The sequence below is a fragment of the Panthera onca genome, chromosome A1 (genome assembly GCF_046562875.1).
Source record: "Panthera onca isolate mPanOnc1 chromosome A1, mPanOnc1 haplotype 2, whole genome shotgun sequence".
Classification (NCBI taxonomy): domain Eukaryota; kingdom Metazoa; phylum Chordata; class Mammalia; order Carnivora; family Felidae; genus Panthera; species Panthera onca.
The window spans coordinates 94,302,038-94,325,042 of record NC_138339.1 but is presented as its reverse complement, the minus strand read 5'-3'; the positions used below and the strand labels follow the sequence as shown (position 1 = coordinate 94,325,042).

The window sequence follows — 23,005 nt, the reverse complement described above, 5'->3', positions numbered from 1 at the left end:
ATTGGGGCACCTAGGTGGCTCAGTTGGTTAAGCATCCAACTTTGGCTCAGGTCATGATCTCACAGTGCATGAGTTCAAGCCCCACGTTGGTCTCTGTGCTGACAGCTCAGAGCCTGGAGCCTGCTTTGCATTCTGTGTTTCCCTCTCTCTCTGCCCCTCCCCTGCTCTCTCTCTCTCTCTCTCTCTCTCTCTTAAAAATAAATAAACGTTAAAAAAAATTTTTTAAATACACAATATCTATTGACAATGTAAACAGTAAGCCACAGTATTAGCACAGTATATCTGCTTTGTCTAGTGAGAACATAGTTATAAATTAGAGGGGAGAATTCTGCTTGATTAAATAGGATAATTTATATTTTCCAGAGGACAGGTAAGGAGCAAAGTGTTGACCCCAACAAGATACTACATTATAATTACAATATCCCTATCAACATCTAAGAGAATTTATAATTTAGATGACTAATAAGGCCTTTTACTCCCTCCTATCACTTTCAGGTTTCTTTTACTGTTTCTGGGTGTCAGGGTTAAAAATAATGTTTCTTAGTTTTATAGGCTAGCAGTATTTAGTTGCCAGTTTTTGGTATAAAAGGATATCAGGTTAATTTACATATGATTTGGCAAAACAAACAAAACAGAACAAAACTGTGGTGACTTAATTGAACTTTTCCTGAAGCTCAGACCAGCCTTGAGAACTGCTAACAATTCATTTGCAGTTCATTTTTCAGCTGTCTCATACAGTGCTGTGTTTATACAGAGAACCTTACCTCCTCTTTCTAGACTGAAATATATTCAAAGAGTGATAATTCTCAGGTCTCAGAAACAACATGGTTAAGCATACAGATTTTTTTCCCACTAAGGAAAAGCTCAGCATTTGAGTAAGAACATTTAACATTCTACCTTCTTAATATCATATTGTTTTTAGCACATAACCATTAGTCCAAAAATCTGTAAGAAAATGGTTATTTGCCAAGGAGTAATTTGCTTCTATCACTATTTTTAGGCAATAACAAAAGACGCAAAGTTACATATAGACAGAAAAAATATTATATTAATTACATAAAGACCAAATATGTTGCTCACTTGGTCCTGTGAAGATATGGCTTTAGACAGATTTAATCTTTCTTCTTCTATTTTTAATGCACTGTTTTAAGCAGACAAAGGGAGTAAGACACAATTTTATGACATGAAAATTATTCTAGAATCTTTCAAGGAAAAAACTTCTCGGAAACAAAACTTTTAGAAATGATAAATAAAGTAGGTTATAATTATTTTTTATACTTCTGGAAAGGTAGTAAAAAACATGTTCACTATACTATTTTATCCAAAGAATAAACATTCTTTTAAACACTAAATATTACTTTTTACTCATTCTGTGTCTATTTTTTAATTAATTTAGTTCTCTTTACTGTATACAACTTTCCTACGTAGATTTCTCTACTTTGCCATTCCATATTTTACTTACAAGTAAATCTCTATCTTTTTTTTTAAAGTTTATTTATTTTTTTTTTTAATTTTTTTTTTTCAACGTTTTTTATTTATTTTTGGGACAGAGAGAGACATAGCATGAACGGGGGAGGGGCAGAGAGAGAGGGAGACACAGAATCAGAAACAGGCTCCAGGCTCCGAGCCATCAGCCCAGAGCCCGACGCGGGGCTCGAACTCATGGACCGTGAGATCGTGACCTGGCTGAAGTCGGACGCTTAACCGACTGCGCCACCCAGGCGCCCCTAAAGTTTATTTATTTTTGAGAGAGAGAGCGAGAGAGCACGGAAGGGGCAGAAAGAGAAAGAATCCCAAGCAGGATCCTCACCATCTGCACGGGAGCCCAGCGTGGGGCTGGAACTCATGATCTCATGGATCTCAGGAACCATGAGATTATGACCTGAGCCAATATTAAGGGTCTGACACTTAACTGACTCAGAAGTAAATTTTTATCTTAATTCTAACTTTCCTAAAGTCATGAGCTATCAAAAATAAATAATACTGAGATTATTATTTTGAATAACCATTAGGGTTGTGACTTCTGTATTTCACTACAGCCATCTTTCATATAGTAAAAGTGTTCACATATTTCAATTCTTATAATTCCATGAGATGCTTCATGAGTTTTCTGTAGAAAAGTAATGAAGCATAAATTATACATCAAATGAATTTCGTCAAAGTTACTTTACAATTCATATATCTTAATTTGTTTAGTTTCTTTTCTGTTTTCCATAAAAACCTCCATCAGACATTACTGACACCCCAGTGGATAAGATACTCTTGATTAACACATTTTAATTCCAACCAGTATTAAACTAATTTAGCTCACAAAATGACATACTTGTGCTAGTGCATTCTGCTGATAAGCATAAATATGTAGCTTATCTCCCATACATCTTAGATATTCTATCATCATCAACACTTAATTAAAATAACTCATATAAAATAACTGTAAAGTATTACCAGATCCAGTTTTCTAGATGCTATTTTGGCAAGGCTAATCCAATTCAGCACAGAATTATAAGCAGGTTGATTCTTTTAATATGGATTTAGTCTAAGCATAAAAATTGCTCACTTACATTATGGGCCTTTTCAAGAAGATGAGACTATTTTTCAACCCTTCATTACCTATGTTAGAGGTGTGTGGCAATGGACTTCTGGATTCTGAAAGGGGACCATGCTGTCTGCTGGTCTATAAAAGTTTGACAACATTTTTCAAAAAACTTTAATAATTTGTTTTAGATCAGTTTATATTCACAAATACATACAGACACACTTTTATGTGTGTGTGTGTGTGTGTGTGTCTGTGAGGCAAGTAGCTGGAGTCCTACATAAGCTAAATCTGGCTCTGTACTGCCTCCTGCTACAAACTAAAGTCCCTGACAGATCAACCCATATTAGTATATTTAAAAAATGACACTATGGGTATGAAAATACATATTTATATGTATATAAATTTAGGATTTATAATTTAGGATAAAGTATCACACTGACTCCATCAAAAAAGAAGCTAAAGCAATCATTTTTCAAAACCACTCATAGTTTTTCATTGAAGAATGCCAAAGGATTCCCTTCTTCCTTTCCCCTATTTTATATTCATACTTACAGGTAAATTTGCTTCACATGACAGTATAGGAGAGAGGTACTTTAATATACCTTAATGTACCATTGTGAAAGAAAGAAAGAAAGAAAGAAAGAAAGAAAGGGGAAAGAAATTAGCTAGTTCGTTCTTATTCTTCTGATAATATGGTAGGGACATTTCCACTGATCAAGCAGTAGTCTTTTCAAATTCTCAAGTAGCAATAACAGTGTTTGTTAAACAAACTGACCTATAACCTTGGTCTTCTAATACAAGTGGCGAATTATATATATATATTTGCTTTCTTTAAAAATGAAATGATACTCTCATATTCACTTGGTTACTTACTTATAAACATAAAATCTCTATTCTCAATTCATGTCTAAACTATTTAAAATAGTCTTTCTACACAACAGGTTTTTACAGGAATTGTTAATGCATCAGAAAGTCTGTTTTGAAAGTAGAGCTTACTCTAGTTAGTGTGACTAATGCTAAAATCTATAGAAGTAAGCACTATGAGAAAATTCAAACTACACAAAGTTTTTTCTCCATCTCCAATTTAAAATATACATTTTTATGTACAACCCTTATATAGATATATGTACACAAAACTGATAAGACAAATTCAACTGGAAAATATATTTACTGATGCCAAAGTATCTACAATCTATTATAGAATATTAAAATGACAGATAACAGGTAGCATTCACATTTGCAAGCACTGCAAACAATTAATTCTATTTTACTTTCTCTGAAAAGCATCCTACTGCTCCGATTAGTCTATTCCCTGGCATTCTATCTTCAACTCAAGATTACACCAGCTTGCTGGGGGTAATGGATGATACCTCGCAATAGTCTATATGCTCTTCTCACAGGCACCAGCAGAGCTGTTTTCTTTGTTCCTCGGCAGGGATGAACAGTTTATAATAGCCAACACTTCACTCCCAGCAGCATTTCTTTGGCCTCCCGACTTCTCGCTCTAACTACAGCATCATCTCTTCCTTTCCCTTTAGAGCAAAACTCAATGTTGGGCACACTTGCTGTCTCCCCTTTCTGTCTTCCCACTTTATCCTGAATCTACTTTTATCAGGCTTTCATGCTCATCACTACACTGAAACTGGCCTTATCAAGGCCACAAATTATCTCCTTGTTAAAATTCAATGGTCAATTGTCAGTCTTCAACTAATTTAAACTATCAGTAGCATTTGGCACAGCTGAATATTCCTCCCCTTGAAACATTTTCTCCATGTGGCTTCCAGGATACCACATTACCTGGTTTTCTCATCTCTTGGACTTCTCCTTCTCATTTTTCTTCACTGCTCCCTCCTCATCTCCCCGGCTTCTTGACATTAGAGTGATCTAGTTCCATTGTAGACCTTCTTGTCTCCATCTATACTATCTTGGTGTTCTCTTCCAGGCTCAGAGCTCTAAATATTATCCACATGCTAATAACTCCTAAATGACTCTAGTCCAAGCCTGAACCATAAAACTGCAGACTGATATTCTGTTCCCTACTCAACATCTCCTGAATCTCCTAATAGCCATCTTAGTCTTAACAAGTTCAAAATTAAGTTTCAGTATTCTCCCTCATACCTCCTCTTGAAATTTGATTTACATCAGTAAATGTCAACTCCATTCTTCCATATGAGTAGGTCAAAAGCCTTGTAGTCACCCTTGTAGTCTTTTTCTCTCACAACACATATCCAAACCATCACCAGTATCTGTTGGCTCAAGCTTGAAAATATATCTGGAATCCAACCACTTCTCACCACTCTTACTACCTTAGTCCAGAACATAGCAATCTCCCTGTAGTCTCCCCATTTCCCCCCTTCCCTCCTATAGACTAATCTCAACAGAGCAGCCAGAATAAGACTGTTAAAACCCTCCACTCAGAGTAAAGCCCAAAATTCCTATAATGACCTTATATGTCTGACCACCTTATCCAAAACTTTGGCAATAATGCCCATTTTCCTTTTAGGTTTCATTTTTCTCCCTCATTATCACAATCTAATATATCATATTTAAAAAAAATAATTATTTTGTTACCGTTTCCTTTAATAGACTTTAAGTTCTATGCGGACAGGGATTTCTATTTATCTTTTCTTTCTTTTTTCTTTTTTTTTTTTTTTTAATTCATAAGGGCGCAGGTGGCCCAAGGCCAGGGCTCTGCAGCTGGCCCTGGTACAGCACTCAGCCTCACAAGCCCCAGTCCTGTCTCTAGGATCCCACCTCTCACTGAGCTGTGTACCTGCAGCCTCAGTCCCTCATCCTTCACCCCTGCCACCAACTTCCTTGAGTTGTAGTAAATGTTTGCTGCTATATGTCATCAGCCATCTTTGCCAGTAGTTCTCAAATTTTAGTTTGTAAGACTCATCTGTTCAAAACAAACAGCAACAAAACCACAAAAGATTTCCAGCTCCACTTCTCCCCATCCCCAAGGATTCTGACAAACTGGAAGCTGGGGAGGCTCCAGGACTCTCTTGTGAGTACTACAAAGAACACACTTGGAAGAACATTGTTCTTAGTCTTTACCTTTTAGGTTTCTTACATGCTATCTAGTGGTGACCATTTTCAGATGGAACAGGAGTGGGCAATTTTGGCTTACCCACTAAATGTGGCCCACCACTTGTTTTTGTAGATAAAGTTTCCCTGAACAGTTTCGCTACACAGTGTCCATGGCTGCTTTTTACCTTACAAGGACACTACAACAACAGAGCTAAGTAGTTGTGACTTCGAAGCCTCCAAAGGCTAAAATATTTACTATCTGGCTTTTTACAGAAAAAATCTTTCAACTCCTCATATAGCGATACATTATTTCAGAACACCACCTAGTGAGAAGCTACCTTTTAAAAAGGCTGAAGGCATCCTAATGTATAGTTAAGACAAATCTATCCCACCCATAGAGGGGATTTATAATATATTTAATAACCTATTCTTATCTTTAATTCCCCAAAGAACGGTGACCATTTTGTTTCTGTAACCAACATTAAATAAAAAACTAAAATTGTTATAAGCTGCCTTTGTATATTTGCAATTTGCTATATATCCTCACCCGCCCCCCCCCCCCCGCCCCCGCAACACACACCAAAGTAGCTATAATAAAAACTGAAGCACTCCAGGAAGGATTTTCAATAATGAGATCTTTTCAAAAGAAAAATCGTCATCTCAAATTAGCTGAAAAACAGATAAGCTATCACAGATGTAACTTTAAAATATGATATTTTATTGCTTCACACAAAATATCCTGACACCTTTAGCCAGCAGGAGGAGCATTAAAGCGAAAGGAAAACCAACATTGGTTTAGGATAGCCAAGTTAACTTTTTCCTAAATATTCATTTTGGTAAATAAACCCAAACAGTAGGGTTTCTAACAGGAAACAGTTTCATTCCTAACTAGAAACCCATGGATTAACTCTGAAGCCCTGATACACTCTTCTTTGCTCTCTGTTCATCTAGTTACTGCTATAGGATCCTTAGTTGTTTCAAACTGTGATTTAAAAAAAAAGTTTACTTGGTTACTCAAGCTGAGCAGTTTTAATTTGTTCTAATAGTTGAGGCCAGAACAAGTTGCCATTACCTGGTCTATTACCACAACTGCAGGAAAGCATTATCAAAGCCAGCAGCTATTAGACACCTTTATTTTTTTGGGCTCCTTTTATCTTTGTATTCGAGAAAGACTTGTTTTAGTTTTGATGTTTAGAATCTCTGTTCTTTAAAGATTCAAAATTGTGTTTTAAAAATAAAATTAAACTTAATTTTTATGTCTTGACTTTTGGTAAGTAAGCAACCTTCCCACTTCCACGCTCCAAATCCCAGTGTATTTAGTTATGAAAAATACTATTTTTAATATTTGGATTTTTAAACTATATATACTGGAAATGTTAGGTGTTGCAGTTCAGTAAGTCAAGTCTACCTGAGATTTTCAGTACCCTACTGATTCAAACTAAGAAAAGATATACTAATTTTTTGGCTCATTATCTAAGATTAGAGATGCTATCTGTAACTCGTAGGGAGAGGGAAGGGGAGTTTCTCCTGGTTTAGATTATTACCTAAAACTAACTCTGAAACGGCCATGGTCAGGAAGGGTAAGAGGAAAGGAAAATCACTGGGAGTAAAGACAATATGAAGGTTAATGATAAAAGGGAATTGAGAAAGCATGTAGACTATTTAACTTTCTGTATAAATAACAGGGTAAAAAGGGTGCTACTGGTTAGAATAGTTGTATAGAAGTTTGGAACAGCACAGCAGATGAGTGTACTTAGTGTGAAAAAAAGCGTTTTTTAATGTTTATTTATTTTTGAGAGAGAGAGCGCAAGTGCAGGAGGGGCAGAGAGCGAGGGAGACACAAAATCCAAAGCAGGCTCCAGTCTCTGAGCTGTCAGCGCAGAGCCTGACAAGGGGCTTGAACTCACGAGTTGTGAGATCATGACCTGAGCTGAAGTCAGGCGCTCAACCGACTGAGCCACCCAGGTGCCCCAAGAGGTATCTTCAAAATACACGACTTATCTCCAGAAATAAATTAAATATCCACCTCAAGAAACATATAACAAGGGCTTGTAAATGTGTTTTTCTTTTCGTTTCTTTTCTTTTCAGTTTCAAGACCATGAGATCGTTAAATTAAATAATTATTTTTTTTCTGAGTTTTTTATTCATTTTGAAGCTTTTTCTTTTAAAATATCAAGAATATTGTATTACCCTGAGCTTTGTTTTTGTCTTCATTGCTTTATGAATGTCATTTATATTCAGCTTTTTCAGGTCAATAGCAACACCATGGAGAAAAGGGAAGATTTCTTTCTATTTTTCATTCTTCTCATTGCGTTATTATTATGTCAAAGCATTAGGTCAGCTTGCTACAGTGCAGTCTTGCTAAAAATAGAACCTTTGGAAAATATACCCGGAACCAGAAGAGACATCTGCAAACCACCACTAGATGGCAAAGCAGCTTTCCCATTGCTAACATTATGCAGGCAAACAAAATATGACTTACAAACCTGCTGCAACATGTTTTCTACCATATCAGAGTTGCGATCAATTCAGATTTTAAAATATGGACGACCACCTCAGTCTGCAAATAAATTGCTTGGTATCCTTTATCTTCAACAAATATTTATAATCTTATTGATGTCACAGTCTTAAATTTATAACCCAACATCAATATATTATTCGTTTTCAACTGTTTCAGTTAAGAAAACTAAAGATCTAGTGAGTACAGTACTGCAAATTTATCAAGATAAAAATCAAAACAAAACATCACACATGGTAAAAATGAACCAAAGACTACAGAGTTCAAAATTTACAAGCATATCCCACATTAACTGCATACTTAAAGATATCTACATTAGCACTTATTAAAAGATTATGTTTTTATATAAAAGATAAAGATATGTTTAGTTATAGTGACAAAAAAACAAGATATAGTTTCCTACTTAAAAGTTTTCTTGTGGTAAAGACCAGAAAGGAGGGAAAAATAAAGAATTTTCACCACCCCCCCCCCCAAATTTTCTTGGTTGAAATATAAAATGCCCCTGTCTTCAATGTGGTACACAAGTTATAATAAATTCACAAGAAAGGCTTTCTTGTTACTCAAATCTATAAAATTACAGAACTTCATAAGGTGACAAAGAGTCCAATTTTTTAAACACAAAAGAACAAGAACTTTGTTTTGTTTTATGCATTTTACTAAACCATTTTGATTGTTATATTTAAGCAAGAAGGAAATCTAATTGGTTCAAGGAACAATCCTACCTATTCAATAAATTGCAGGAATCAAACTTTGCCTGTCTTTTCATAAGAATGCTATGAAAATGAATGAATAGCAGATTGATGCTGTCAATACGTAATTAACATTTCTTAGCATACAATGAAAACTTTGAGTAAGATTCTAATACAGGGATAGGAGACTCAAAGTAGAGACTCATTCTGAGTGCCTACTATGTGTACCCATACCATGCCACAATAACACATTTTCTTCCACTAAAACTGCTAAATTCTAGTTAGATCAATGGCCGCTTCTATGGTCTTCCCTCTGACCCAGTAGCAAGACTTGCCAATTTAAGAAAGTTGCTGCAGGGGTGCCTAGGTGGCTCAGTCGGTTAAGCATCTGACTTTGGCTCAGATCATGAGCTCACAGTTTTTGGGTTTGAGCCCTGAGTCAGGCTCTGTGCTGACAGCTCAGAGCCTGGAGCCTGATTTGGATTCTGTGTCTTCCTCTCTGCCCGTCCCCTGCTTGTGCTCTGTCTTCCTCTCTCTCAAAAATAAATAAACATGAAAAAAAAATTTTAATAATTAAAAAAAAAATAAAGCTGCTCTAAAGTCACTCACCGGTTCCATGGCAGGTCACTTTGAAAATTTATAGGGGTCTGTATACCAATTACTCCTTAGAGAAAAAACTCTAAATAAATATGTATCTTACTTTAAATGGCTTTATTTTACTAAATTGATACTTTCTTTTGCATGACCTATTATTCCAATTAGATTTTACTTAACTGACCTCCAACAAAATAACAGAAGCTCTCCCATTTCAATAAAAATATCAAAGTTGAAGTATGAACCATGTTAATATCTGTCACAAATAAACACTAATCTAAATTTTACGATATCATCACATAGAGAACAACTCAAAACTAATGATGCAGGTGCTTTATGTGCTAATGACAACCTCTTCCTTCCTTAGTTTCATTTTTTTATTACATTTAATAGGCTCAATCCTTTCCTAACTTAGTCCCATTCCAGGTGACCCCAAATAAGTTTTGCATTTCCTCACTAAGAATGAGGATTCAAAACTATTCTTCTCTTACTCTGGATAATTCTTGGAGTTGAATGTCTCTTCGGAATTGAATTAGAAACTGGTATTGGGCTTGAATTGTGGTTGTCTGCTGTTATTTCTACTCACATAAGGTAGTACTTTTCATTAACAACAAGCATTATGGCCAGGATCACATTGAAGTACTGACCAATCACTGTAGGAAACCAAGGCTGATATTTAGGAAACATTTGAGTAGACTAACTCCATCATTATATGTACCAAAAGATGATAACATCCCATTTCTTTTTTAAAAGTTTGATGGTTTGAGTTATTCATTATTTCAAAGAGGTATTCCTAGGGAGACTGGATATTAACCCCATTGAATGGGGTAAAAGAGTATCTGGGATTAGGTAGAATGGTCTCCCTGGATAAAGGGGAATGACATATACCAAACTCAAACGTATCTAGCTTTTTCTACCTTCTGTCTTTCCTAACTCAGATAAAGACATTGAAACTTTCCAGAGGTCCAAAGTAGGAACCTCAGAACGATCCTTGAATCTTCCAACCCTTTTTCCTCTAACCCTAATTTTGTTAATCAACTAAAGCCTATCAAACATGACTATGAATTGCTTCTTCCTTTCCAATCTTATTGCCACTACTCTTTGATGGGTCACAAGATCTCTTCCCTGGGCTACCGTACTAGTCAACCAAGTGATACCTTTGCATCCATTCTTTTTAATGAATTCTGTTGCCTTTGTTTACCTTTTAAGTGTTAGTGTTCTGGGATTTCAGTTGCATACTCTCTTACTCTCTCATTCTATACTTTCTTGCTGGATAATTAATCTACCTCTGTGGACTCAAGTGCCCTTAATATGACTATCTCTAGCCTGGATCACTGCCTTAGGCTTCAAATCTGTATGTTCACTGGTCTAAAAGATATCTCTATCTGGAGGTCCCACAGGAACTTCATCTGTCCCACCTCAAGCCTACTCCTTGTTTTGTGGGCTCTATGTCAGAAAACAAAATCCCCATCTGCCCAGGTTAGAGAAGGAAACCAGGGTATTATTTTTGAATTCTTTTACTCATACCCTTTGCATTTATTTGTCTCTTAAATCTGTTCATCTCTCTCCACACCCATTGCCACTCTCTTAGTCCAGGCCATCATTAAATCCCACCTGGATCACTGTACTAGCCTCCTAAGTAGTCTTCCTACCTTCAGACCTGGCTTCAGAAATCCTGGCCACACTGGAGTGATTTTTCTAAAAGTACAAATATTAACATGCCTCTCTCCTGCTTCAAATCCTCCAATAGTTTATTACTGTCCTTAAAATCAAGTTCAAATTCCTACGTGACCTACAAGCTCCTCTAGGTTCCTCTGGAGCCTCATTACCAGCTACTCTCCCTTTAGCCAATTAAGCTCCATTGTGTTGTTTTTTAATATTTAGTTTCTCTATTTTCCCCTCTGGGCCTTTGGAAACTCTTCTCCCTCTTCCTGGGATATTCCTTCCCTCTCTCCTTGTCTCTTTGCCTAACTCATCCTTAGATGCCACTTTGGATTTCATTTACTAATTTGAGAATACTTCCCTGACAATGACGCTCCCAAGATTGGGTTTGATGGCCTCCTAATTTGCTCTAAGAGTACACTCCACTCATTTATTACAGCCATTTTTTTCTATACTCTAAGTGCCTTGTCTCCCTCTCCTTAACCACAATATATGCTTTTTTGAAGGCCTTTATACTTTTGCTTATATTGTTTCCACTTTCTGGAAAATCATTCCTCTGTTTTTTACCCCTGGAAAATGTTTTCTAAACCACTCCCAGGTTCAATTCAGGCAGACTTAACAGCTCTTCTTCTAGGTTATCACAGAACCCTACACTTGAGTCTGTTACAGCACATACCTTGCTATATTACAGTTATTTATTTTTAATAATGCCTCTGGCTAGACAATGAACTTTGGGAAGGTACATATTACCATACTCATTTTTAGATGCTTACCACAGTGCCTGGCATGTAGTAGTTCTTAAGTATGTATCACACTGGAATAATTAAAACAAAGTTAACTCTGTTTCAACTCCTCTTACCAAGAATCAGGCACAAGACAGGTAAGAGAAGAATGGTTCATTTAACAAAACGTGAAAATTAAAATGTATGGGTTTATACATGTTTGTTTTACCCTAGAAGTATTTGGCTTCCTTCCCAACCCACCCCTCTTTTTAAAAGTGCCATTTACTTGTACCCCAATGTTTATAGCAGCACTCTCAACAATAGCTAAATTATGGAAAGAGCCTAAATGTCCATCAACTGATGAATGGATAAAGAAATTGTGGTTTATATACACAATGGAATACTACGTGGCAATGAGAAAGAATGAAATATGGCCTTTTGTAGCAACGTGGATGGAACTGGAGAGTGTGACGCTAAGTGAAATAAGCCATACAGAGAAAGACAGATACCATATGGTTTCACTCTTATGTGGATCCTGAGAAACTTAACAGAAACCCATGGGGGAGGGGAAGGAAAAAAAAAAAAGAGGTTAGAGTGGGAGAGAGCCAAAGCATAAGAGACTGTTAAAAACTGAGAACAAACTGAGGGTTGATGGGGGGTGGGAGGGAGGGGAGGGTGGGTGATGGGTATTGAGGAGGGCACCTTTTGGGATGAGCACTGGGTGCTGTATGGAAACCAATTTGACAATAAACTTCATATATTGAAAAATAAAATAAAATAAAAGTGCCATTTAGAGAGCTTCTATTAACTCTTATATGTAAATAAACCCTTCTGATTTATTCACTAACTCTAATTCCTCCTTGGCAAAAGAAAGAGAGCATGAGGAAAAAAAATTAAATGAGCTAAAAATATTTTATGAATAATGATCAGTTATGAACTTTAAAAGGTAAATTCTGTGGCAGAAGTCCACAAAGCCTTGATTTGAATCTTGACCCTGTCACTTTCTGACTTCGTGCAAGCCACTTATCTACCAAGCCTTGGTTTTTCCATCTGTGCAATAGGAACAGTAATAATACATACTTCATACCTAAGGTTATGGCGAGAATTAAGAGTTTATATATGTAAAACATTTAGAACAAAGCATAACGTATAGTATGTGGTTAATAAGTGTTAGCTAGTATTATCATCTTAAATGGAGATTGTTTAATTACTAATCAAGAGTTATAATATGCTCCTAGATTATAAGAAATGTAATGATGGTATGGATTAAGTAGCAAATGACTATCAAGGACTGTGAAAATATAAAAACACTAAAGTGACAGATTAGTTTGTAAGTACCTAATGTAATTCATTAACAATATAGCACATTACACTAATTCCCATAATGCCTTCCAATTCTGGTTCTTAACTCCTAAGTTCTTGTTAATTTTCTCAAAGGATGTTATAAAATTAACTATGTAGTAAAAAAAATAATAAACTTCAGAATCTATACTTTTTTGTGTTAGAAAACTGTTAGAATTAAATTGAAATAAAATAAAATTTAAACATGGATGTATTATAATTCTAAAATCATTATCATCATTGCTAAAATAAGTGGTCTTGTTGAAATTCTAAAATACTAGCATTTGTATTTTAAAAATCTGATTTTAAAATGTCACATAATAATATTAATAACAATTCTAGCTTAAAAGCCAAAAAGATGATTATCAAAATATCTCGATATAGCCTGTAATTTGATAAATGAAAAGGTTATGATTTAGCCATATTTTGAAATTACAGCCAAATCTTGATTATCTTTGGTCTGTGGAGATCTGGATGGCTGGAGTAGTTGAAATCTATATATGATTACCGAACTTTATCTTCAGCCTCTTTTCCCATCACATCTTTACCACAGTTAACTTAAGGGGCCAGTTTGCATTTCCACTCTCTTTCTTTCTTACTTGAACAAGGAAATGTCAAAATAAATAAATGAATAAAAATTTGACAACAAATAAAAACACAGGAAGGAAGGGCTAATCTATACACTAAATAACCGGTCTCTGAATAATCAAGAGTTGGCTGCACACATTACGTTTACCTTAAGAATCAAAATAGCCTCATTCTCCTTCATATCTTTCAATAAAAACAAACAGGAGTTCCTGTGCCTTAACATTCCTCGTCAGAGTTTCTCTGAGTACCTGAAAGAACCCTGGTGGTACAGGACCTACTGGCATGCCATCTCCTGGGGGAATGTTTCCTAGCACTGGGCTGGGAGCTGCTGCAGCACTCTGCAAAGAATAAAGGAGAAACAAACCTATATCATTACAACGAAGGCACAAAACCAGACTAACGATAACAGATTGTAGGAAGGGAAGCTTTCATTCCCAGGAATAAATATTAGTAATTTCCCCCACTCCAGAGGTAAACAAAGATACAACAGTTAGTTTATATATGACTAAGTTATTTGGTTTAAACAAGTGTTTTAAAACTTTCTGAAATCACAGGATTTGAAGAAGATGGTATCTTTCAATGATATATAGAAGGCAAATAATAATATGACAAAAAGATAAAAGTTTAAGTAAATGCTTTATTTAAGGCACAGGCATCTGAAATGACAACATTAATAACAAATATGGAAATATGTCGGTAGTAAGTATGAAAATGGTGGTTACAGAAGTTGGAAAAAAGAACTCTTTTTTAAGATTACGCTTTGCTTTGTCACAGACAAATACAATTAATTTCCTGCTTATAGGTGGTAACATATTATTCAATTTCTGATATGCTATAACTGGCAGCCAAAATAGAATTGTTAGCAAAAACAAAGTGGTGAGGATGAAAAAGTAATTAGGAGACTGAATAAAAGAAAAGAATTCGATTTAGAGAGATTAGTCTCATATAAACAGATTATGAAAAAAAAACGATTGAAAAACTCAGTCTACTTCACTTACAAATTATTTCATGGCACACTAGAGCTTCATGAAATAGGAGAATGAAAAATTTTGAGTTAGACTCTTTGTAATTAAATATAGGTTTTAGATTTAATTCTTACACAGAACAGTAATACATATCACTATTCTATAATCATGGGTTTTCATTCCTCTACCTGGTTAGACATATTATAAATCCTAAGAACAGTCAAGAGATCAGAAATGTGCTGAAGAAAGATCAGTATGAATCCAACAGTTCTGCTATGAAAGAACTCAAAACAAATAATGGATCTAGTATATCTGTCCCACTGTCCTTGCCTCTACATCAGGGTAGTCATTCATGCATTAATATTCCATTAGAAGATGCAATATCAATATATTTATAGTCTACATTTCCTGGTATATAAATTTGTAAAAATACTAACACGTGTTTATTCTATAATACTAGTAGTTATTAATAATGAAGGCCAATGATTTGAGTGTTTCCTGAGAAAATGTAGATTTAAACGTGGTTATCTAAAATGTTGCTTACCTATGAATGCCAAAATTCTAAGCTTCTGATAAAGCAGATAAGTATAAAAGGAGAAATAATATATCTTAGATATTAAGATGAAACATTTATCTGTTATTCTATTTTAAGCAAAAGCATGCAATTTCATTAATGTACATTAAATACCCACTATTTGACAGATAGTGTTCTATTTTGCTGTATGTATCAACATTCATATTTTTTAAAAATGAAAGGCAAATCTTTTTTTTTTCATTTAACTAAACTGGTGTAAAATTTTAATATACAATGTTACAGTGACAGTTTAAATATATATGATTACTTGGGGCGCCTGGGTGGCTCAGTCGGTTGAGCGTCCGACTTCGGCTCAGGTCACTATCTCACGGTTCGTGAGTTCGAGCCCCGCGTCAGGCTCTGGGCTGATGGCTCAGAGCCTGGAGCCTGCTTCCAATTCTGTGTCTCCCTCTCTCTCTGCCCCTCCCCCATTCATGCTCTGTCTCTCTCTGTCTCAAAAATAAATAAACATTAAAAAAATTTTTAAAAAAATTAAAAAAAAAAATAAATATATATGATTACAGCTTGATCTAGGAAGAAAGATTTGATCTAGATCCTTTGACAGTGAATTACTGTCATGGGCAAACTGCTGTCAGTACTAAGAGCTAGAGATAAGATGTCACTATTGTTCTAATTAATTGCAGAAGAGAAATATTTTTGAGACAAGTTTGTAAACTACTCTCACCTATATTTTTATAGAAAAAATATACTACGTTATATAGAAAAAATACTACTGTAGTTGTGTATTACAACTTTGAGCAGGTTTACAAAAAATAAAATAGAATTCAATGGGTTACTGCAACGTCTTAGTGTAATTCAAAGATGCTATTTTCCCCTCAGTTCTAATTGCTTAGAAAGTACATAAAAGAAGCTTTTGCCTCCCCTAAGGAAAAGAAAAAGTTTGTCTGCATCTAAATTAAAATTCAACAAGTAAAAATACTGGGTCATCGTTGGCTCCTTTATTTGTTTTCTTTTTGGGGACTATATTGGTTAAGGGCATATAATATGCTAGGTTTTTTTTCCTTCTATGTTCTGCATTATATGTGCTCCCTTTTGTTTTTTTTTTTCAGCTATTATTTAAAAGTGAAACAAAATACATGATTCAGATGAAGATTTAAGCAAATTAAATCTTTAAAATGCCTTTTGAGTTTTCATTTTATGACTTCAAAATTATAGAATAAATTCAGTCAAAATATAAATTGCCAAGAAGTCCTTTAAGTTCTGCAACACAGCAGTTAACGCTATAGGGAAAAAAAATCCTTGCTATTTGGAAGTTAACATTCTAGTGAAAGAAGAAAGATAATGGTGAGTGCTATGTAGAAAAAAAAAGAGCAAGGAATAGGGAATTCCCAATAAAGGGATAGGGATTATAAATTTAAATAGAATAGTTGGGGGTGGCACCTGGATGATTCCTCAGTTAAGTGTCAGACTTAGCTCAGGTCATGATCTCACAGTTGGTGGGTTCAAGTGCCTTATCAGGCTCTGCACCGACAGCATGGAGCCTGGAGCCTGGAGCCTTCAAATTCTGTGTCGTTTTCTCAATCACTCTCTCTGCATTCCTTCGCTTGTGCTCTCTCACTCTCAAAAATAAATAAGCACTTAAAAAAATAAATAGAATATTTAGGAATGAATGAATAAATCACATAAACGAATGGATCATGTTATGGTGACTTATTTTTTTTTTAATTTTTACTTAAACATTTATTTATTTTTTGAGAGACAGAGACAGACAGAGCTTGGGTGGGAGAGGGGCAGAGAGAGAGGGAGTCACTGATTCCTAAGCATACTCCAGGCTCTGAGTTGTCAGCACAGAGCCCAACACAGGGCTCGCACTCACAAACCGCAAGATCATGACCTGAACCAAAGTTGGATGCTTAACCGACTGAGCCACCCAGGTGCCCCATCAACTTATTTAAATATGACTCTTGCTTTGTTGTTGAGGATGCCTTCCCACATTTCAAGATGTGCAAATTCTTCATTTGTACCTATTCCCTTACAGTGGCACAAGAATTTTGTGGAATTTTTTCTTTCTTAATAATCATACTTAGAAAGAAAATAATCATACTTTGGGCATAATAATAGAAGTGTCTTGAAAACAGAAGAGTTTTATAGGTAGATGATTTATAGTATAGAGCATGATTTCATTTTCTGGTGTGATAGTAATTTCTATCCTTGGCTTAAGGATACAAAGTGATGTGAACAGAATCTTAATAATTACCCAGTTTGTTTACCTCATAGAAAGCACTAGTTCAGAGCATTTCAGCCCAAACTTCACTCTGTGGACCACATTTTTGAGCTAAATTATGCATCCAGTCTTCTGGGATTTATTGACAAAGGATAATTCACTGTTTATTGTACTGTGTGGACTCAAGCTTAGAGTACCATTTGGTACACCATGTAAATCATTAACAAATACTAATCTGATAATAAATACTACAGAGGTACACACACTAAGTGACACTTCAAGCATTGTGAAAGAGTATATTTCTCAAATTGCTTAACTTGCTCACTTACAGCAATATAAATAATATATGCTTTTAAACTGTAAGCAAAATGAGAATCAAGTTTTGAGAATTAGTAATTTATGTAGAAGAAAGAAATACAAAATTTCTTCATTTCATTGATGCAATTTCTGAGACTTATTTCAAGTTTACTTCCAACTTGTAAGAAATTTATCTCTCTTGGGGCACCTGGGTGGCTCAGTAGATTAAGCGCCAACTTCTGCTCAGTTTATGATCTCACAGTTCGAGGGTTTGAGCCTCATGTTGGCCCTGTGCTGATAGCTCAGAGCCTGGAGTGTGCTTTGAATTCTGTGTCTCCCTCTCTCTCTCTCTCTGCCCCTCCCCAACTTGCACTCTGTCTTTCAAAAATAAATTTAAAAATTAAAAAAAAAAATTATCTCTTGAGGATCCACAGAAAGTTGTTGGCTCTAACTGATAAAGTATGTATTATTCTTGACAGTTGTGACTAAATCACAGAAAAAGTGCAAGTAGTTTAACTATATTAAGAACTACTAGAAAGTATTAGTTTCACTGGGTTTGTGTGAATTCCCATTAGAATAACATGGAAAATCCTTTATTATATAATATATGCATGATTATTTAGGTTCGACTTTTTATTTTCTCTCTCTCATAAAAAGAAAAACATGAAAATATTATGGTTTTAAAATATTTCTTTTTACTAAACTAAATACATAAGACTTCAGGCAAATGTGAAAAAATCATCATTAAAAGTGTTTTGTCTCTTCACTGGATTATTTATATGCTTTCAGTATATACTTTCAGATATTTTCTAACTGCTCTTAAATCATTTATTTTGTCACAGGACTTAAATTTCAAAGGTTTTTTTGAAAGTGACAACTTTACTTTTCCTTTTATATTTTCCCAAATCACTAATATAATTGTACCTACTTTTTATGTATCCAATGTATTAAATTTGGGGAATTACTTGCTTTCCCAAGGACATACAAAAATGAACTTTAAAGAGTTACCATGAAATCTTTACATGTTGTTATATATTTATCTTTGTTTAAGTCTGTGTGGCCACTTTCCTCTCTTGGACTTCCTATACTTATATCATTCTACCCTTTAAGAAGGCATAAGTCAATTTGTGCCCCTTCCTTCTTCTTTTTGTGGTGTTTATTTTTCCCTTGTATATATGTCCAGCATCATTTCCCATTTTCTGCTTTCTCTTAAATGCTGTTGTATAACTGCACTTAAAAAATATTTTTGTTCTCTCTTTAACTCCCTATTTCTGAATTTAGAGAATAGAGAGATACACTGTTATTTTATATTTTATCTTCTTAAATAAAAATCTGAAATTAAAGCCAAAAGACTTCTTATTTTAATCTTAGTTATTATCATTAGTGGCCTCTGGTAGGAAAAAAAAAAAGTTATATATAGTTTGATATGGAGGTTTCACAACAGGCATATAATGAAATTTTGTTTAAAAATAAAATTAAGATATAATTGATTACTAAATTAGTTAGCATTTATCAAGATTAAATAACTAATAGTTTTATTTAATAAGGATGTTAGAGAATCAGTTGCCTATCAGGGAATCAAAATATGAAGTCTGTATTTGGTACAATAGAAAAAATATTTAAATATATGAAAAATTATTAAGGTAATGACATAAGAACTAAACTAGTGACAAAATTATTAGAAATTGGAAAGATGATTAAAGGAAACAGTGAGTAGTTACGCCTGGGTGGCTCAGTTGGTTAAGCCACCGACTTCAGCTCAGGTCATGATCTCACAGCTGATGGGTTCAAGCCCCACATCAGGCTCTGTGTTGACCACTGAGAGTCTGGAGCCTGCTTCAGATTCTGTATCCCCCTCTCTCTCTGTCCCTCCCCAACTTGTGTTCGTTCTCTCTCTCTCTCTCAAAAATATATAAACTTAAAAAAAAAAAAGAGTCCCTAAAAAGAAAACAATACTTAAAAAAAAAAAAAAAGGAGGCGTGAGTAGGAAGAGATTGGTCAGGGAGTTGTTGACTTTTACTATTAAGCTATCCGTACTATTTTTAAGCCATATGCGGGAGTTTTTTTGAGAAACATTTAAAATGGTTATAATTGGTATCTTGTCTTCAGAACTTTAATGCAAAGCATGGTCAAATATTTGACTGTTGATTGAAAACATATTCTTTATTATACTAAGAAATCTTTCTATGCCTAGTATTCTAAAAACAATTTTTAAAGAAGTCAGAAATAAAAAAAAAAGATGCTTTGCCTTTTTATATTTGATATTTTTTTTGTTTTGTTTTTGTGGGAAGCATGATATAAGTAATCATATATTGATAGTTTTCTTAAAGCATCATCATATTTCTGAGATAAGCCATGCATGATCATCATGGGTGATCCTTCTTTTAATAAGGCTAATGAATTATATTTGCCAATATTTTATTCAGGATCTTTATATCTATATTCTAAATGAGACAGGTTGAGAATGTTCCTTGCTGTATTATATTTTTCAAACTTGAACATCCAGATTATTCTACTTTCTCAAAATGAATTGGATGGCAAACTATCTTTTATAATGCTCTGGAGAAGTTTTATAGTATGGTGTTTATCTGCTTTTTGAAAGTTAAAAAAATATTCAGCAGTAAAACTGCCTGAATACAAAGGCAATTTTGGAAATAATTATGGTCATTATTCTTTTTATATTTTCTAAAACTTCTATTTGCTTCAATTCTGTTCATTTACATTTTTCTCAGAACACTTCATTGCATTGAGATTATTAGTTTTATCCACATACACACTACTTTCACATACTTACAAAAAGTCCTCTGTAGCAGCTGTGAGAGAGATTGCTAGCAGACAACAAACATCTGTTTTCTCCGTTTTCCATGGTATTAGAAATGTAGCCAATCATGCAGCAGCCCAACTACATCATACTTCTGTTTCCCTTATTCTCACCAAGAATTAAGGTTCTTACTAATGGAATGTGAGCAGGAGAGGTATGTGCCACATCCAGACCTTGGTCTTAAGTAGTTTGGAACACATTCTACTTCTATTTTTTTAAGATTTTATTTTTAAGTAATCTTTACACCCAATGTGGGATTTGAACTTACAACCCCAGATCGATAGTCACATGCTCTACCAAATGAGTCAGTCAGGCGCCCCATCCTACTTATTTTTAATTAGAGATCTAATTGCTGTCACGCTGACAAAAACAATGCCCTGTACAATGGCAGAGTGCCACTAACCTCAGTGTCTGGATGACTTTGTGGAGTGGATTTCACCTGCCATGGACTGTCTTACTGAACTGTTGGCTCTAAAACAGATGATGAGGATTCATTTTCTCTCTCCTAAACTGAATTAGCATTATCATCATTATTTTTGCCAGAAACTGCTTACTTCTTTTTCTGTTTTATTAATTTGTTAACTTCTTTTGTTCTTTTATTATCTCTATTCTCATGCCTTTTTTTTTAGGCTTTATTATTTTCAAACTTCTCAATTAAATTAGTAACTAATTTTTTCTTTTTTTTTTTAAATGCAAAGAATATAAAACTATAAAGTTTGGCTCTGAATTTACCTTTGATTAAATCTGTAAGGTTTGATGTTGATGCTTATGATTTTTTCCCTAAATCATCTAATCAGTATAATTTTGATTTCCTAAACAGTTACTGGATATAACTGGAAACCAAAATTATACTGATTAGATGATTTAGAAAAAAAATGAGAACACCAACATCAAATCTTATAGATGTAAGCAAAGATATATTTTAATTTATAGGCTTTATTTAATTTGAGGCTTTATTTTTGTTTTTAATGTCTAGCTTTCCCAATTATGTCTAGGTAAGATGTACTATACAATTTTTATAATAAATAGGCTTTATTTAATTCGAGGCTTTATTTTTGTTTTTAATGTCTAGCTTTCCCAACTATGTCTAGGTAAGATGTACTATACAATTTTTATATTTAGGATATTGTTGAACAGTTTTTTGTGGTCTAACCAATGATCAATTTTCATAATTTCCCATGGATATTTAATAAAATATCCATAGTCTACATTATTATCCATTTGTGTAATATCCTTATATTGTCTCTATTTTTTGTCCCCTTGCCCGTTCAAATGTATATAATACCCTACAATTGTTGTTTGTCCATTTCTCACTTATTTTTCACGTTTAATAATCATTGCCTTGAGTCTACTTTGTCTGAAATTAATGTTGTAAGTTTTTTTTGTATGTGTTTAAATTTCCTATCCATTTATTTTTAAATTTTATGCTATATTTTCTCACTCATGAGCAAGAAAAGCCCTGTAATATGAATTTAATGAGATGTCCTTTAAAATAAAATTTAAAAAACCCCCACAAATTCTCTTTATCCTAAGCTTTCAAGGTATTAAAGTTAAGACAAACAGTATCATTTACCTTTCTCAGTGAAAAATGAAGTTAGCTTATCTTCCTATTCTACATCTCCCTCTTCCACTTTCTAATTCTTGTTATAAACACTTGGAGTCTTAGGCATAAACTTTTTGTTTCCATCACCTCTTTTTTCACTAATAATTTTTGACCTCTACATTCAGTTTTGCAACCATACTTTCAGCATTAAAAATAAAGAACTCCAATTTTATCTATTGTTTTCCCTATCAGTCTCTTAAAAATAACAAAACATTTGCTACTCATGAGTTTTAATTCTTATACATTTCAAGGGTGACTAGAGGATATATAAATATTATTTTCCAAATCCTTATATATGCAAATGTCTTTGCTGACTCTCATCAAAACTACAGATACCACTGTTGTCTGAATAGGGTTGCAAAAGTCTGATACTGTCCAGATTTTTGTTCCTAGGGATGTAATCTATTTTTCTCTTCCAGGTATTTTGAGGATGTTTTCTTGATTTTTATAATTCCCAAATGTTTCAATTCCATATCTAGGTACTCTATTTCTAAGTTACTTGCCTAGAATTATGTGAACTTTTTCAGTGATCATTTACCTGGGTTATTCTTTTCTAATGCTAGAAAGTTGGGAAATCATTTCAGTTAACAGGTGTAAGATCCGACAAACCTCAAAGGGTCATTCTTTGCAAATGTCATTAGTTACTAAGTAAACAGTTAAGGTATTATTAATAACTAAGGAAATATGTTGAGGAATCTTGCCAGGAAAGGATTTTCACAAGTTATTGGTGGCATGGAAAACTGGTACACTTATAGAAAGCACTTTATGTGTATATATCATGTGCCATAAAAAATTAATAAATTTTGACTAAGTGATCCTTCCTTTCAGATACTATTCAATTTTAAATTCTGAACTATGAGAAAAATAGTATGCATAAAAT

The 23,005-nt window shown here is 34.1% G+C and overlaps 1 protein-coding gene across 7 annotated transcripts in view; it reads right to left on the bottom strand.

Annotated features, from left to right (window-relative positions):
- SSBP2 (single stranded DNA binding protein 2) overlaps window positions 1-23,005 on the bottom strand; it is a 307,829-nt gene that overhangs the window by 77,902 nt on the left and 206,922 nt on the right. For 5 of the 7 annotated variants that reach the window (XM_078448416.1, XM_078448406.1, XM_078448409.2 and 2 more), the window contains one exon: window positions 13,929-14,018. The exons of the other annotated variants lie outside the window; for them this stretch is intronic. In XM_078448416.1, the coding sequence (XP_078304542.1) occupies window positions 13,929-14,018 (90 nt within the window). The remainder of the gene's footprint in view (window positions 1-13,928; window positions 14,019-23,005) is intronic. 7 annotated transcript variants of the gene reach the window in all.